The 17,475-nt window shown below is 40.2% G+C and overlaps 1 protein-coding gene across 2 annotated transcripts; it reads right to left on the bottom strand.

Moving 5' to 3' along the window:
- Positions 1-286: 286 nt before the first annotated feature.
- Positions 287-17,475, bottom strand: NDUFAF6 (NADH:ubiquinone oxidoreductase complex assembly factor 6). 2 transcript variants are annotated; one of them, XM_042869921.1, is made up of 9 exons: positions 17,303-17,475; positions 15,354-15,453; positions 14,345-14,467; positions 9,832-9,888; positions 8,251-8,353; positions 6,067-6,200; positions 4,444-4,545; positions 924-980; positions 287-432 (listed from the first exon to the last, which is right to left on the bottom strand). In XM_042869921.1, exons 1-9 carry the CDS (start codon positions 17,473-17,475, stop codon positions 304-306), a joined length of 978 nt encoding a protein of 325 aa, XP_042725855.1. In that variant the 3' UTR covers positions 287-303. The 2 variants fall into 2 exon arrangements, with proteins under 2 accessions (XP_042725855.1, XP_042725856.1); XM_042869922.1 differs by lacking the exon at positions 17,303-17,475 and having other exon boundaries at positions 15,350-15,448.

The raw sequence follows: 17,475 nt of genomic DNA, 5'->3' as shown, positions 1-17,475 counted from the left end.
AATTTGTCCGAGAAGAACTCTACCACACTACTGTTATTACAAGAAAAGAGACAAGGAAAGTAATCTCAGACAAGGACAGATGACTTGGCAGACGTGTGAAGCAGAGATATCAGCCTAGTATTCCAAGAACAGATTTCACTACTGCCAGCAAGCTGACAGCTACAGTTCATGCACATCCGCTACTTCCCATGAACAGCAGTTTGTACAGTTTGCAGAAGTGTGAAGGCAGACACTTCACAATTCTATCAAGTCATTAAAGAGAGAATAAAAAAGCAGCAATCCAAACTTCATGCTAAGAAAACTTTAATATGTTTTTTTCCAAGTTCTAATATATAAATACAACGGTAATAATGTATTCCTCTTTTGTAAGCTTGGGTGAAATATATTGAAGTCCACTTTCCGTATGTTATATAAATAATCATCTAAAGCAACCTAGAAAAGAAAAGAAAAAAAGGCTTAGTCCGTGTGGTGCACGCAGCTAATTGGGCATTAAATTGAAAGTGATACATGCAACCAGATTAGGAATTCAAGAAGGCTTGACAGTATGTCTGTTCCAGCATGTGTAGTGTAGCCATCACATTCAAAGAAAACACAAAAAACAACTTTTGAGAAGACGAGCATTATCTTTCACTAGACAAGATTTTGGCCCCTTACTTTAGAAAGATTGTCTAAGAGTACAGACAGTACTGGAGAAATTCTGTAGTTAAAAGAGTGAAAGTTTTGCTCAAATTACGAGGTTCCACAATAGTATCTAAATAAAGTCTTGAATAAGTTTCAGGTATCACGCTTTCCTATGAATGTATAAAGTATTAGTTAACAATTTTAATTAATTAGTTTAAGCTTCATTTGAGCCTCTACTTTTCACAAACGTATCAGCACAAAAGCAAGGTCATCATTTCAACACTGCATGATATCACACCCACCGTAAGGTAAAAAGCAGGATATGCCTTCACAGGAACTTTCTTACTGAAAGATCTAGCCTGAAAGTAAATGGGATAAGATGGAAAGGAAGTTAAAAAAAAAGTACTTATCAGAAGAGTTTAATGTTTCAGACTAAATATAAAGTACTATATATAATGCTTAGAGCCAACAAAATGTGCTGTTCTCTGACATACTGAAACTACTATGGGTAAACCAGCACCATCCCTCAATGTACACAGAGTAATTATGCAAAAAGTGTACTACATTGGGAGATCCCTCCTAGAATTCTTTAACCTTCTGACAACCTTACAGCTTGCATAATAATATAACAATGTAAATTAGCATCACTCAGTTCCTGCAAAGTTCCAAGTTGCATTTGTTTTAATAAATATGGCATCATCTTTATTAATATGGCACTATATCAAATAGTTCTTTGCATCCCAAGAGACAGAACCGATGGACCAGAAATGCATTTCTCTGAGTGGATCTTTTTGGGCCAGTCTTACCATCAGTTCCAGAAGTCCAATTATGCTCTATGTTCATGAGACTCTGCAAGTATCTCAGAGCCTCAGGCCCTCAGTGTCTATGTGTAAACACTGCACACTAAATCACGGCTGAATCAACTCCACAGTTTAAATGCAAGTCAGCTACAGCAAATCTTCCTGTAGGGCTTAATTATAAATATAGAATCCCTCCTTGTTTCATCTCTTCTTACATGCTAAAACAAAAAGCAAACAAAAATACTCTTCACAAATACTGGTGAGTATTTATGAGTCTCTGTTAGTTTTCCATGGCTCCTCCCAGATAACTGAGAAAACATGGCTAAAACTTTAGGAGGGAGAAATACTGAATCTTTTCAGATGGCAAATTATTTTAAAAATCTAAGATGAAATTAACGTGCATACATGTAAAAGGAAACTTACCTTCTCTGATCTAGCTTACTATTGCTATTTGTAAGAGCAAAGGAAAAAAGTAATCTTGCTTGATTGTCTTAACTCAGAATGGGTCTGCATGACTGCCATTTAGAAAGCACCTTATCTTCCCTGGCAAATGTACCATAATCAAGATAAAGGCAAAAGGCCAAAAGGAGTCCTCTTGGGAAAATGCAGGAGATAGTACTGAAGACAAAGACGGGGAACAAGTAAAGACTGCTGCCACATTTCAAAGGGCTGTGTGGGACTGACACAGCACCTTCATCATATGCTTTTATTCTGATAAAACACAACGTTCCTAAAGAAAACCACAACCTTCATTGTCTTCCTTTGCCCTCTGCTGGTCAGCGGTATCAACAGCATCAAAAAGAGCTGACCATGCTTCAGAAACTTCTCTCACAAGATTAAGTGCCACTTTACTACAATATATTTCACATAATATCCCTGAGATTTATTTAGCGTTTTCAGATTGTTCCTTCTGACTGTGAAATAGGCATAACAACTGTTATCCTTATCCTCCAAAGCACGTGTGGCTCATGTAAGTTCTGTGACTGTTAAAACCTCTGCAGGTTTAAACTTCACCACTCCCTGTAACTCCAAGTCAGAGGGAGAGTGGCTGATAACATGCTTAAGCAGAACAAAATGGCAATTTTATACAGGAGAAGTGGTGCATTTAAAGGCACTAAGCCACTACATCTACCTGAAGTCTTGAGATTTCCTCCATTAGGGAAAAAGTATCTGTATCTTACACAGAGACTCTCTGATGATTAAGGAGGCTAATACCCTATTATTACTGCCTCTTACTGCCAATTTCAAGCGGTTCGAACACTTCAGAAACTCTCCATTGCCCGTTATTCTTCACGGATGATGATGGAGTTTGGTAGTGTGTATTAAGAGATTTTTTTAAATTAAGATTATTGAATAATATGCTAGCGTTGCTCTAACTTGGCTTCCTTCTGTTCATGTTTTCTGCACAGCCTCCAATGATGTAATCACATCCACAGAGCCCTCCCTGCATAACATGGGCAGGACTCTAGGAATGGGGTAGGAAAGAAAAGGAGTGAGGTTCTGACTGCTCAAATCAGCAGCAGTTTGACATGGAGGGATGGGGGACCATCACAGTGAGAATGGTCACACAGTCACATTATTTGAAAAGCTCTGAAGAGATGAATTTTCTCTTTGCTTTTTTCCCCAAAGTTTTTGTGCAATACCAGCAACAAAATTTTAAACAGCTGCACAGTAAATGCACACTGCTCATTTTTTCTACACCTGCTGTCACGGATTTTTGTAGTTTTTGTCACATTTTTGTAATGACAACTGCAACCCAACAGGTTTCAGGCCCTGTACACTGCAGGTGGTACAGTAGGGAAAAAAGAAGAAAAAAAAAAAAGAAAAAAGAGGTTTCTGCTTGAACACTGATGTGGGCAGTTTTGACCTTCCATTTTCTTCACCTCTTTTTCAAACTTTTCAATTAACAGCTTCCTTGGGAACAGGACAACAAAAGCTGAGACATCAGGTGAAACAGCATGAAGACAAATACATCTAATACAGGTTATAAATAGTCTGTATTAAAAATAAAGCCTGAAGCTACATATTTTTGACCCCTAAAAATTAATCAGCTAACCAACAACACACAGAACGAACCAGGGATACCTTATTTTACCTTCAGAAAAATGAAAATTAAGAAGGGCTCTCCTGCCTATATTGCAGAAGATACTTTGTGATTGGCCAACATTGTAATTGAGGATTATATTCGTGATGCAAATGCAGAGATTTCAACATTTCCTTACTTTGGAGCAGTATCTTTTCAGACTCCCTGTGTTTGATGCGATACTTGAAGTACATGTGTACACGTACTGCTGACAAAGAAAACTCTTTGCAGTGCTTCCTGCAAGTTTTATTTTCCAGATAAAGGCAGACTAACAGTGCACTGCTGATGAAGCATTCTTTTGCTTTTTGCATCAGGTTCTGAGTGCAGCTAAAGTAACAGCAATTATTATAAATTAAAAAAAAAAAAAAGACTATGCAGGTCTTCAGAATTCATTATCTACTGCTGCAAGCAAGAAGCACCCTTCCTAATGCACTTGGCTGTGAGCCCAAAAAGAAATAAACAGAATACACATTTCCCAACACAGTTCTGAGCACGTCTGGTCACACTGAGAAATGAAACCCCCTCTCCCAAACACTAACCCAGCAGTCAGAGCCAAAATGTCACAGCTCTCCTGCTGTGCTGTGAGGTACCATATGTGCAAGTCCTTCCTATGGTGCTGATACCATTCTGGCTCGTTCTTGAACTTACAATTGTCTGCTCAAAGTTTCTCTCCCAGTAATAAGGCTGTTAGGCAGTACTTAAATACATGCAACTGCACCTGGCTGTGAGAAAACTGCCTCCTGTACCTACAGATAAATATAATACCCTTACAGAAGTAGCTGTAAAATACTTAAAGGTTTGAAACTTCTCTCAAAGGTTAAAATAGGTTTAAATTAGGTTAAAATATCTGAAGACTTCTAACAATACATTCACAGTGCTTTGCAAAGGACAGCATCAACTATGTTTTTCAAAAGAAAGAAAAGGGGGAAGGAATCTCACGTGTTCTAGGTGAATATGGGCCTGGCTGGCAATGTCATAGATTACATCTCTCACATTTTTCTCTTGCTTGCATCTTATGAAATCCTCTTGTGAAACTCCATGCTAGACACAGGAAGGAAAAGCAAGTAGTAAAAAAAAAAAAAAAACTCTCAACAAATATCACGTTTCCATTTTAGCTTCACAAAAGATAGGAAAATTCAAAAGCCTGTCCCAGCAACCAAACTACTGACCTAAGCCTGAAAAAGCCCAAGTGTGTTCTGCTGCTGCCCCTCCCTGCAACTCCTCTAATTTTTTTTTGTCAATTACTTGGAAAACAATTCAAGAGAATAAAAGAACATTTTAAACTGGCTTTCTCTGCATGGACTTGTTCCCAAAAGACACTGCGGTCAGACAGACAACCGTGTTAAGCTTTAAAGTTTTGGGAAGTTACATCAACTTAAACATACTCCAGAAAACCATAGGAAGTGCAACAAAGCCAGCAACAGTTAACACAGAAGCCATGTTTACTTTGGGATTGGCAATGCCAGATCTGCAAAATAAAAACATTTTAAAAAGCATTCTCTGACTGCAGTACCCAGGAAGATAAAATACAGTACATTCAGAACTGCACCAGTTTCCTGTTCTCAACAACGTTCAGACGTGAAAACTGTATAAAGTAGGCAAGTGAGCCTCCCAGAAGTACAGATTCAAGTACAACTGCAATACTTGCCTGCAGCTGAAATGCTGACACAGAAGGGACACAAGCTGTTAGCCTGTCCCCTGATCTTTGACTACACAGTTTCACTGTACAACACCTTCCACAGCAGGGATGACTGAATTTTCAGCCTACAGACTTCTTCCTGCAGTCCCAGAAACCTGACCTACATTAGTGACTGTGCCTTTTGCAGACTACTTAAGTGACTAAACTTCAAATCAAAACTTTCAACTGTACTGAAATTACATACAGTAAAGACTAGAAGTGCCTTAAGCATCACCATAATGACATAAACTTCGCTCAAGCATAAGAATGGCATTAACATTTAAAAATACAGAGTGGAGATAAAGGAGTAACTGCTGCCATGGCTACAAATGGCTCCAAAACATTAATGAAAAAATACAAGCTTTAATTCCAGTTTACCCAAATTGCAAGAGTTACTAGGTTCCAAACTAGGTGTACAGTTCAAACTGGAAAACCATATGCCACCTCATACAGCAATATATGGAAGGTATGGTTATAGCTATCAATCGTGTAAGGCCAAAAAAAGAAAGGAACACCAGAACATTTATAAAAAGGTAATGTAAAGAGAAACTTGAGAAGATTGTCAGAAGTCCCCAATCTGCATGAGTATTTCTACATTTTAAAAGAAAAGTTCCTGAAAGATGAAATATTACCAGATTTAACAAAAGATTAGAAAATGGGGAAACAAACAAAAAAAAACCAACAACATTCTGATGCTTCCTGAAGCTCATTCCTCTCACTTTATATCTACAAAACCATTGCGCTGCAGCAGAAACCACAGCACAAAGGGAAAAAAAAAAAAGCCTGCTGTTTTTTGTTGCTAATAAATTACAAACTCCTATCTAGTGTTGAGAGATACAGTTAGATACCACATTGTTCAGTTCTAGGTAACTTGTTTCTCTTACCAACATACAAATGTCCATGGGCAGAAAGACCTTTCGTCTCATACAGTGATATGGAGTAGCTCTCAAACAGGTAACGATGCCTTGTGCTTTCCCAATGTGACTGGCTGCGTGGTCAGCATGGATGTCCTTCACACCTGAAATGGCAGAAACAGCATTTCTTACTGTCAGACCTCTTGAGGAGTCTTTTTCAGTCATTTTTAAGGAAAGCTTATAAGTGCACTGATGCATTACAGATGCTTATGTTCATAACCTGCCTTGAGACCTCACCTCAGAGGTGCAAAGCAGTAGGGAATGCACTGATTCCTGTCCAGATGCTGTCCATTGCTACACAGAGCCATTTACACTGGCATACCTTCTTTCAGGATAGCAACATTCCAAGAACAGTTTGCCCTGCCAGAGAAATCATTCAAGTGTGAGATTCCTGACCAGCATTAATGCTTACAGCGCGGTTTCACCCATTAGCTGCAGCTGATTCAGCAGTGTCCCAAAGCTAAGGAGAATGGCCATATGCTTCCCCCATATGTCTGCCACCTCCCTCGTGCTGCCAGGGGTAATGAGATAGCAGCATGGTAAACCAGTACAGCTAACTTTGGTTCCTGCCTGGCTACTAAATGAGACAAGAGGATGGTGACTGGGGTAAAGCAGCAGCATCCTTCTTCATGGCAAGACCATATAATATTGGCTTACACTGATCACAGGGCTGAACCAGGATAAAATGAAAATTTAAAGGAAAATAAGGAAAACTGAAATTCACAAGAGTTCTAACAGAAGCAACATTCCACAAAGACAGAAATGAGGATACCAGATCAGTGAGCCTACCTGACAGATGGAAAGGATACCAGATATAGCAGATTCATTGCCTGAGCCTTGCCTGAGTTTCAACCCTTTGGAAATAGTGTGTACAGGCAGACTATGTGGAGTTACTATGGCAATAGTGGTAGAAAGCAGACTTTGGAAGATAAGTTTACAAGTCAAAATGAGCCTGAGAAGTAACCCAAAATCAGTAGAACAAAGCAGCACTACTACAAGAAATATACACACCACCTGGAGATGGCAGGAGTAAAGAAGCTAAAAAAGCACAAGAAATTGTGTTAAATTGTCACACTCAAGAAAAGTTAAACATGATAGGAAGCCACAGAAAATGTGGAGTCTCCGCTTCAGATTTCAAGAACAGGATCATCTGACTTTCAACAGAAGTGAGCTAAACATCCTTCAGTACTAAAGACATTTCTCAGCATGGAAGACGATATTTTTCACAGTTCTACATTTCTACAATCAAAAGCTCAAAGACATTTGCAAGATTTCACTGAATCCCTACTGAGAAAGCAAATATCAGATGTTAAGATGTGGGTTCTTCATTTCCTCCTGAAAAGAATGTGCTCTTTCTACTACTCTTTTTTCCGTTCTTTCAACTTCAGCTTTGACATCCCATCAGATGACTCTGATGTTGCGACTACAACATTCATGCTAAATATTATGCTACTAATAAATAAACACCAGCTTTCTCACATCTGAGCTCACACAGGCAACAGTGCCATGATGCAGTGCACAATCTCAAAGAAAATCGTCCTCTTCTTCACCTCAAGCGAACAGTTCTTTTCCAATCTGTGGGTATTCTACTACACAACATTAGCTTTAAACCACAAGGATCATATTGTCTTCGTTGCCTTTTTTCTAGCTATTCATTTATTGATAGTGAATCTGCTTTTAGGAAGGAGAGAGGATTCAAGCCCAAGTTAGCATCCAAGGGAAGCTTATAGGTTTGGAACTGGAACTGTTTCAGAATAGCCAGTGTATATCACTGCAGTAGAGAACAATAGCCGCTGATTAACTACAGTGCTCTGTGTTCTACCAAGTGGAACAAACAGAAAACACAGTAAAGAGCTGAATTTACCACACCCCATAGTAGGGGCAAGAACAGAACAGTAGAAAACTACTGTGAACTTTCCACTGAGTTATCTTCTAAGGAGAGTATGTAGTTTTAAGAGCTGCAGTAAGATTCCAGGTTTATGGTTGAGCATCCAGAAAAAAACTCATGTGAGAATTTCTACCAAAATGAAAATTGGGTGGAAAAAGTGTTGGTTTTTGGGTTGTTTTTTTTTAGTTTGTTTGTTTTTTGCAACAGTGTATGCATACCAGCATTAATGAGTCATCAATGAAATCTGAAAATTGGGAAGCACCTACCCAGCATTTCCAACGTGAGGTATAAGAGAGCACTCTGAGTGTTCTCAGCATATGCTTCAAGCTCCTGGATGTTACGGTATGCTCTATCATCCAAATTCTTCTCCTGTAATTTGAACACAGAACATCAGTAAAAAGTAAGTATAACTGCTATTCGTGCCAGCTATTTGTTCACATTAGCCTAATCCTCTATTAGCAAGAAAAGGTAACATTAAGAGAGATGAAAGGAGTATATACTGATAGAAACAGGCACTGAAGCCCATAGCAACTCTACAACTGTACAGATAAGTAGATATAACCACAACCAAGTCTTGTAACTGGAGCAATTACAACCTCTTGCAATGACAAATCAAAATTCTTCAGAAAAAATGATACTGCCAATAAAAACCATTTTATTGTATTCTTAACTATTAAATTGCTAATTTTAATACTTTGTTAGCATCTGAAGAATGGAAAATAAACAGGAATATATACTTTAGAACACACACACAAAACAAGACAAAATAGATCAATCCATCACACATATGAGTTTCAAAGTCACATGCAAACACTCCCCAGAATAGAATTTCTGACATGATTTTTCCTGTCTTAGTGGCTTTTGTGGCTAAAACCTACCAGTTTTAACATTTAAAACTCTCAAGTCTTTCGTAGCAATGACACTGAAAGTAAGTGGCCATCAATTTGCTCACAGTGTAACTTCATGAGATACCAGCTTCAGCAGCAAAGCTACTTCAAGGAATTCCTGCCCTTAGTCTTGCCCTCCTGCCAGAGTTGGTAGCAGCATCACTGTATCTGTGAAATTCTCTCTCATTTTCTCCTCCTATAGGGTGGGTATTTTTAGATTCATATTATCTTACAGCTCAGACTTAGAGCACGCAAGGGAGAAAAACAGCAAAGTATGGCAGCAAAGTTCAGACAGGTTTCAGCCAATTTTGAGGTTTTATACCTGTGACTCATCACAAGATAAGGCAATTTAGGGGCAAAACTGACATGGTAATATAAGAGATGAAAAAGAACACAAAGATGCCAAGAGCAGGACTGGAATGGCATAAAAAGAGGCTGTGAATGAGGTTTGCTTCTTACACAACTTCATTTCCATTTCTATTCAAATGCAGCTTTCCAGAATTTTTAATAGTTGTACATAGAGACCTTAACATTTAATATCACCAGACAGGACTTCCCTCAGTTACAAACAGAAAGGCCAGGTGTAACTCACCATGGATTACTACTAGAGGAAACTACTTTAAATCAGAAACTAAGGTCTGCAGTATAAAAATGTGAGCACAGATACGTTATCAGAGCAGAGAACAAAAAAGATTCACACTCACAAGCTCTGCTTTAAATTCTGAAGGGATTCTATTACCTTTTTGGCCAAGAAGAGCAGAAATTGTAAGAACTGTAAGAAATTGTAAGAATCAAGGGAGAATTAAAAGGAAATTAAAAGTGTTCTTCTCAGGAAAAATACCATTGTCTGAAGAAGATGAATTACTTATCCTTTGGTTTTACACACAAACACATGAAATGGTGGGGAAAAAGTCTAATATGATTGAAAAGAGAATGAGACTTTGAATGGTAAATACTTACTCTTTCATCAATGATCTTCGTGAACCACATTTTAGACAAGTTATGCCTCTTAACTGCCTGAAAATTATATTAAAAAAATGCTGTTAGTGTATAAAAAATGATGGCAATATTGCATTATGACAGCTGAAAACTATTTTTGATAGTACTTTTTCACAAGGCCTGTATTCACTGAATCAAAGTTGAATCAAACTGGTAAGTTACTGAAAAAAGGAGAATCTTCAAATATAAAAGTTGTCTAACTGGCAATTGCTTCGACTTCATACACACAAGAAAACGAAATGTTGGATATCAACTAACTAAAAGCATTTCTATAACAAAATACATAACTTATTGCATATTACAGTTTAGGGATACTTAAGTGGGTTTTGTTTTTTTGCTTTTATTAAAGCAATTCATATTCACACATCTTATTTTGGCTCTTAACTTGCACTTGCCTTGCTTAATGCAACTCTTCAACTTCTCTTGAGTCCTCTGACTTACACCCATCCATCCATCCATGCACACACACTCCTCCAAACCTACATGGATTCTGCAGACCACACTGTCAGCAAGACTATAATCACACATATAAATATTTAAAAACAAAACTTATGGGGCAGATTTCTCAATCTTCACCCTTACAGTTCACTACCTACTTCTGTACACACATTATACTTGTAAGTATTTTTTCAAGTTTGGTAAAACTAGGTCTTATTGCTGATTCAGCTAACTGTGCTTTGGGGAAACACCAGGTGTGCAAAAAAGTGAGTTCTAAGTTACACCTACGCATCAGTTTGGCTTCTCACTTACTCATCTGAGGAGTGAGTTGGCAAATAAAGTCCCTGTAACAGTCCAAGCTCTGCTGAATTACCCTACGTGTGTGTTACATCCATTTTAAGCTATCATCATTCAACTAAGTTCTCATTTTGCCCAGAAATGAGCAGAGGACCAGAGCTCACTTTGCATTGGTTCAAAATGGATATACAAGTAAGAACAAATAGAACGAGGTTGCCACCTAAATTTATATTCAAGTTGCTAAGAGTTGAGCCATTCACAGTTCTGGAAATATTTTTACAGACTATTTATTCTTCACTAGCACGCACAATCCAGAATTGAGACTCTCAGAATCCGAATTTGGGTATTCTGCAATACACAAAACTTTTTGAAAAGCTTAACATAATAAATCAGTATTTCTGGAAAATCAGAACTGTCTGCATTCAAACTCAACAGTGGGAACAGAGTGTACTCAAAATATGCTGTGTGAAAGGCATGCTAGTTCTGTTAACAGCTCTGCAATACCTAAGAGCCCAGATGTCTACTTCTTAATCTTACTTTCTCAGAACTGCAATGATACTCACAAAGATTTGCAAAGTTGCACTCTTCAAATAAGTCATTCTTGGGGTATTTGCTGAAATACAGAAGCTAAATCGTATCTTGAGTGCAGAGGTCACCAGGACAGGCTGTGCTGTAGCTCATTACAGTTCTCCGCAGCAGTCAGAGGTAGCAGAGCTCCCAGAAATACTTTCAGACCTTTTCCCAACACCTTACTTCACAACCTATTCTATCTGGGTTGTCTTCTATCAGAGAAGCCACACGTAAGGTCAAGTCTTACTATACAGATAGGCCAATTCTTTCTTCTACTTCAAAAACAACTTCCTGTGTGAGAACAGAGCATGACTAGCACTCCTAGCTGGTGGCAAAGGCTGCAATTTATATCTGAACTATGTTTGTTGAAAGTTAATCTTTAGCTAACAAACATTTCTGCCCCACGCTGATATACACATAAGCAGCCTGAAATTAGAAGTAGTGGAAAGAATACATACAATCATATCCAAAACCAATTTGTACCTAATCTACTCAGACAATTAAAATTGAGGCTATTTTCAGAAACAAAAATAAACTTGACAAAAAAAGCAAGTTCCTCCTGGGAAAGGAGACAAGCATTTGGGGAGAAAACAATCCGTTTCTGGGCAGTTTGCCATACACTGAAACAGAAAGAATTAAAAAAAAAATTCAAAGGCACAGACAGATTGACACGCAGAACTATCAATACTGCATTCTAATGTTTGCATTAAAGATGGAGCATTGGTGATATTTTAATACCCATAATTCAGCAAAAAAGGCTTGCAACATTTGCCAGTCTTCATTCTAACTGTATGGACACTTGGTTGTGGCAATGGCACGCTTTATAAGAGCTAAAGACACTCATAAATAGCTCTGCGCCTCCTGAAAGTGACTGACTGGAAGGTGTTCTTCCTTTATTTTACTTCCTGGCTTCACCTGTGTTTTCCCTTACTTAAGCAAACAGTATCTTGTTTAAATCCAATTTTAACCCATGTATTGACAGAGGAACAAATGTTGACTTATGCTTTATTTCACACTTGAGGGAAGAACAACCAGGGACAGGCCACAGTTTCAGCACTTTCAACAGTCATTCAAAGAAGATTTGGAAAGAACTCATTTTTGTGCTCTCAGAGGTGCAACAGAGAACTAACGTTAAAACACTCCAGTCCCACAGGATCTGCATTGTTCCAACCCAGCATTACAGTGGGAGTCAGGGATTTTAATGCAAAGAAAGCAAATGAATACTTGGATGAAGAGTCCATATTTGTCTGTCTGCTTTTCAACTGGTCATACAACTACCTACCTACAGGATCTACATTAAAACTGTATTCAGCTATGGAGACCTAGACAAACTGCAGCTTCTCTGTCCAGGAGCCCAGAGATCCCCAGTTTAAACACAAGATCTGATCTTACAAAACCTTTCAAAAAAGCACCTGCTGTAAGGCTTAAGACTTGATGTGACCTGTGGCCCTAAGATGACCAGCCAGCACCATATAGAGTTGCTATCTCTGAAGAAACTCAACTCAACGTGACTCTGAAAATCTGATCCACTAGCTCTCAAGTTCAACCTGCTCTAAGTGGGAACATGGTCTAGACGACGACCTGAGGCCCATGCCAATTAAATTATTCTGTGACTCTAAATCATGATCACGGAGAGATCAATTTATAATGCCTTCAGTTATCTGATGAACTTCCCAACGGCAGCTCTACTTAGAAATAAAAAATTTGTACAGAAATTTTCTTCTTCAGCCGTGACTCGAAGAGGAACAGGTCTGTGGGCGTACTTTGTGAGTAATGTTCTGGTGCTTGCTAGAATTCACATACAGATGTCTTGGTAAAAATAAACCTTTAAGTTCACAAGTACATTTCCTGTTACTCAACAGACACAAAAGGATCTGCACAGATTATCATATGAATAGAAGTCATCAAGCAACCCTTTAGCAAGCAGAGAGGCTGTAAGAAGATTCTCCCTGCTACCCAGTAACTGGGTATGAAGGTCTTGGGCTTTTCCTCATACACAATTTGCTAGATTAATCCCTGTGCTTTGTCTCCTGTCTTTTTGTAAAACTTGCTCTTCAGGCAGGACCAGCATTCACTTAGGAAAGATACATCTGACAGTGGGATTGTGTGCACACTCAGTAAGTTGCCAACAGCATCACACTGTGTGGTGAGGTCAACATACTGGAGGGAAGTGACAATCCAGGATGACCTCAACAGACTCAAGAGATGGACCCATGCGAACCTCATGGAGTTCAGAAGGGCCAAATGATAGGCCAAACAAATGGACTGGGACAATCCCAAACACAATACTGGCTGGGCAGAAAACAGATTGAGAGCAACAGTGCAGAGAAGGACTTGTGAGTTTTGGTCAATGAGAAGCCCAGTATGAGTCAACAGCGTGCACCTGTAGCCCAGAAAGCCACCTGCACTGCGTTAAAAGCAGCATGGCCAGCAGGGTAAGGGAGGTGATAGTCCTGCTCCACTTCGTTCTCACTAGAACCCACCTGCAGTACTGCATCCAGGCCTGGGACCCCTAGCATAAGAAAGATGTGGAGCCACTGGAGTGGGCTCAGAGGAGCCTATGAGGACTCTCCAAGGTCTGGAGCACCTCTCCTACCAGAAAGCTGAGTAAGCTGGGCTTCTTCACTCCTTCAGAAGCAAAGGCTCCAGAGACACATTACAGTGGCCTTGCAGTACCTAAAGGAGGCCTTATGGGAAAGATAGGGAGAGGCTTTTTATCAGAGAAATGTAATGACAGAACAAAGGGTAATGGTTTTAAACTAAAAAAAGGAACATTTAGACTATAGGAAGTTCTCTACTATGAGAATGGTGAGACACTGGAAAAGGCTGCCCACAGAAGCTGTGGATATCTCATTGCTGGACTGTTTAAGCAACCTGGCCTAGTGGGAGACGTCCCTGCACATAAGCAGCAGGGTTGGAACTGGATCCTATCCAACCCAAACCATTCTGTGATTCCATGATTTCAACTAGGTCACACCTAAATATCCTCCTTCTCTGATTCTATTCTGTAATTGTAGGTGAGAAGGTACCATACAGACATGCACGCCCTTTACATTAACTGTTTTATATAAAACAATAGTTAATAATGCAACACAACACATAGAAAACATTTTTTCTCACAGCAGTATTTTCATCAAGTGAACTTCAGGATAACAAAGATGTATCTTACCCTCCACAGTGCTACAGCAACTGGCTGATGTGGTGGGTTATTGCAGTATATATCTTCCACAGCTTTCCTCCAGAACTGCATTCGCATCAAACCTGTAGTCTTCTGAGTTATGGAGTCTTTAATCTGGAAAGGATACATCTGGAGTGAAATTCACAGTCTCCTTAAGGCACTATGGTCTGCCTCTACTGAAAACTCAGACAGAGAAACAGACTAACTCACAAGGAAAAGGGTTCTGTTCTCAGTTTGCTTACTTCTAACGAAACTTACAACCACTACAGAGAATAAATAAAAATGAAATATTCACCACAAGGTGACTTTGGAACACACAGAGTTTAAGTCCAAGACAACTCCCACCCTGGCGTTCTTCTCAGGATAAGAAGCAGTGGTAACAGCAGCGAGGGAGGGAAGCACTATAGGCTGCCAGAAGCACAGCCCACAGAGACTTATCACAGGGTTTGCTGAGTAAGCACATATCTTGAACTGCTCTGCTTCCTTCTGGCAAGTGCCACAAACTTCTGTGGTTACATTAGAAGTTTCTGGCCATCCAGCAAAGGTGAGAGACTGCAGCCACTCCCATACCACAAATCTCTAATTACAAACTTCTCTCTTAGTAGTATTTCCTTCACTTTGCTTTTACCAGCATCTGACTCCTTCACTCAAAATTTTGATGGGTGTTTTACAGGTAGGGGTTAGCTACACTTTTCTAATTCACTCAGTGCTTTTGAAGCCAGCACAGATGCAATCACATACCAGTACCACAGTATCACATAATTTTGAAAATACATAGCATAAAGAAGAGTCACAACATCTATACACATGAACAAAATAAAGTGGGGGGACAATTTTCCAAGGGCCACTCAAAACTAGAGGTTTGTACTGGCTTCTTTTTTCATTGCCCTTTATAGTATGAAAAGTTAATCTCAGCAAAGCGCCAGCTGCTTGTTAAATAACAGTTCTGAAACTCTAAATTACACATTCCCAGAGTTCACAAGTATATTTTAATACCTGCCTGAGCCAGTTCCACATTGAATGCTCTCAAGGCAAAAGCAGAGGTTCGAGATTCTGCAGGCAACAGCAGAGAACACAGAAACCCTTCATAGTCACGCTTTCTATAAAAGGACAAAAAGAATGGATATATTATTTATAGCTCCATGCAAATCAGGCATGCTGTTGCTTAGTTTAGGGCTCCTAAAATAGTAGCAGCGAGTTACAGTTCAAAAGTCCAATTTTTTGCAAAAGCAGCACCTTTTAAGCTTATTTTGAAATAAGGCAGGCTCCAAAAGGGGGGAATGCAATCTGAACTCTCAATGCACTGCTCAAATCCAGATCTCAAGATATTTGGCTAAAGGCATGGAACAAGCTTGTGGAAGAACTGCAAACAGAATCCAGACTGTCTGATTTCCAGACTTCTGTTCTAAATATGAAACCACATTTTGTTGAAAGACCACACGTTGAAGCTCAACAGAAGAGCAATGGATTAACCATTACATTTTGGTTTATTGACAACTATACTAAAAGTATAAGAACTCTGGCACTTGCTGTCAATCTAAAGCGGTATACTTTTGTTTGGCCGCTTGGGTGCTCCGTTAAATGAAGAACAATCAGAGCACAGGGAGAATGATTATGAACTGCAAAATCATATGTAGGTGTAACTACCAGAAACACTTGGTCACCTCAGAAATGCTCACTTCCCTGATTTGAGCAATGGTTTGTGTACTTTTGATAAGCTAGGAACGTGATCCTTCAAGAGAACAAAAGTAGTAACTCCGAGTTATGCCTTGTGAGCAGAGCAGCAAGCGTCTAGTTAAATATTTACTCATTTTCATGAAGTTTGTCCTTAAATGTACTCCTATTTCTTTTGAATGCGAGCTCAAGATAGCAAAACCAAACCAGGGGGTAGTACTGGGGTTGCTACTTTTAGCATGAAACAAAAAGGAAATGAAATTTAACAGCTGCTCTTACCCGCTAAACACACAACAGCTGATAACAAGCGAATACTTCAGAATTCTCATAATACTTCTGGAACTTGTGTTAGAGCCTGATGCGAAGCCACAAATATCAGCCAAAAAAAGGCATTTCTGGCTTTCAGCCACATTCGTAATAGAATCACAGAGTCATAGAATGGCCTGGGTTGAAAAGAACACAATGATCATCCAGTTTCAACCCCCTGCTATGTGCAGGGTCGCCAACCAGCAGACCAGGCTGCCCAGAGCCACATCCAGCCTGGCCTTGAATGCCTCCAGGGATGGGGCATCCACAGCCTCCTTGGGCAACCTGTTCCAGTGTGTCACCACTCTCTGTGTGAAAAACTTCCTCCTAACATCTAACCTAAACCTCCCCCGTCTCAGTTTGAAACCATTCCCCCTTGTCCTATCACTGTCCACCCTCGTAAACAGCTGTTAATTAAAAAACAAACACATCAAACCTTCCTCAGTTTAAGACAATTTCTGCAAAGCATTATCAGCTCAAAACCAAGGAACTGTTTCTGAACAGACTGTAAAAACAGCCCGTATTGTCCAACCTGGGCAGAGCTGTGAAGCTTTCATGCCCCAGAAAGAAAGTTTTTGTTGTAATAAACAAATGAGAGCTGCCTGCACCGCCCGAAGCGATTTATTTCTGTTCGACCCCCTTGGCCTTTTCATTCCCCGGAGCTGTTACGATTCCCAAGCCAATCGGCGTGGGAATCAACAGCGGCGACGTCAAAAGCACACGCACACTTCATTTCACTACCCTGAATGCTCGTGAGCTGCCATAAGTAGTCTGTTTTTAACAGAATAAAAGGAGGAAAAAAAAAAAAGGGGGGGGGTCACATCCATCTTATCTTCCGTGACTGGGACCGACCCGCCCCCCGCAGCCTCATCCCCGGCTGGGCCGGGCCGCCCTCCCCGCGTCGCACGGCGGCTCTCCCCACCCCCGAGGCGGGCTAGGAGCGGCCCGGCCTCCCCACGCCGCACTCACCGCAGCAGCTCGGCGCAGTACTGCGCTTCTCCGCCGGGCTCCGGCCTGCTCCAGCCCGCCGCCGCCGCCCTTCCGCCTCGCGGCCACGGCAGCCCGCCGCGGGCCCCCACCGCCTTCAGCACACGGGGGAACGACGCGGACCGCAGCCCGCCCGCAGCCGTGGCGGCCGCCAT

The sequence above is a fragment of the Lagopus leucura genome, unplaced genomic scaffold (genome assembly GCF_019238085.1).
Source record: "Lagopus leucura isolate 7727_CA_CO unplaced genomic scaffold, USGS_WTPT01 Super-Scaffold_100002, whole genome shotgun sequence".
In the NCBI taxonomy this organism is placed as follows: Eukaryota; Metazoa; Chordata; class Aves; order Galliformes; family Phasianidae; genus Lagopus; species Lagopus leucura.
This window is presented reverse-complemented; position numbering and strand designations above follow the sequence as displayed.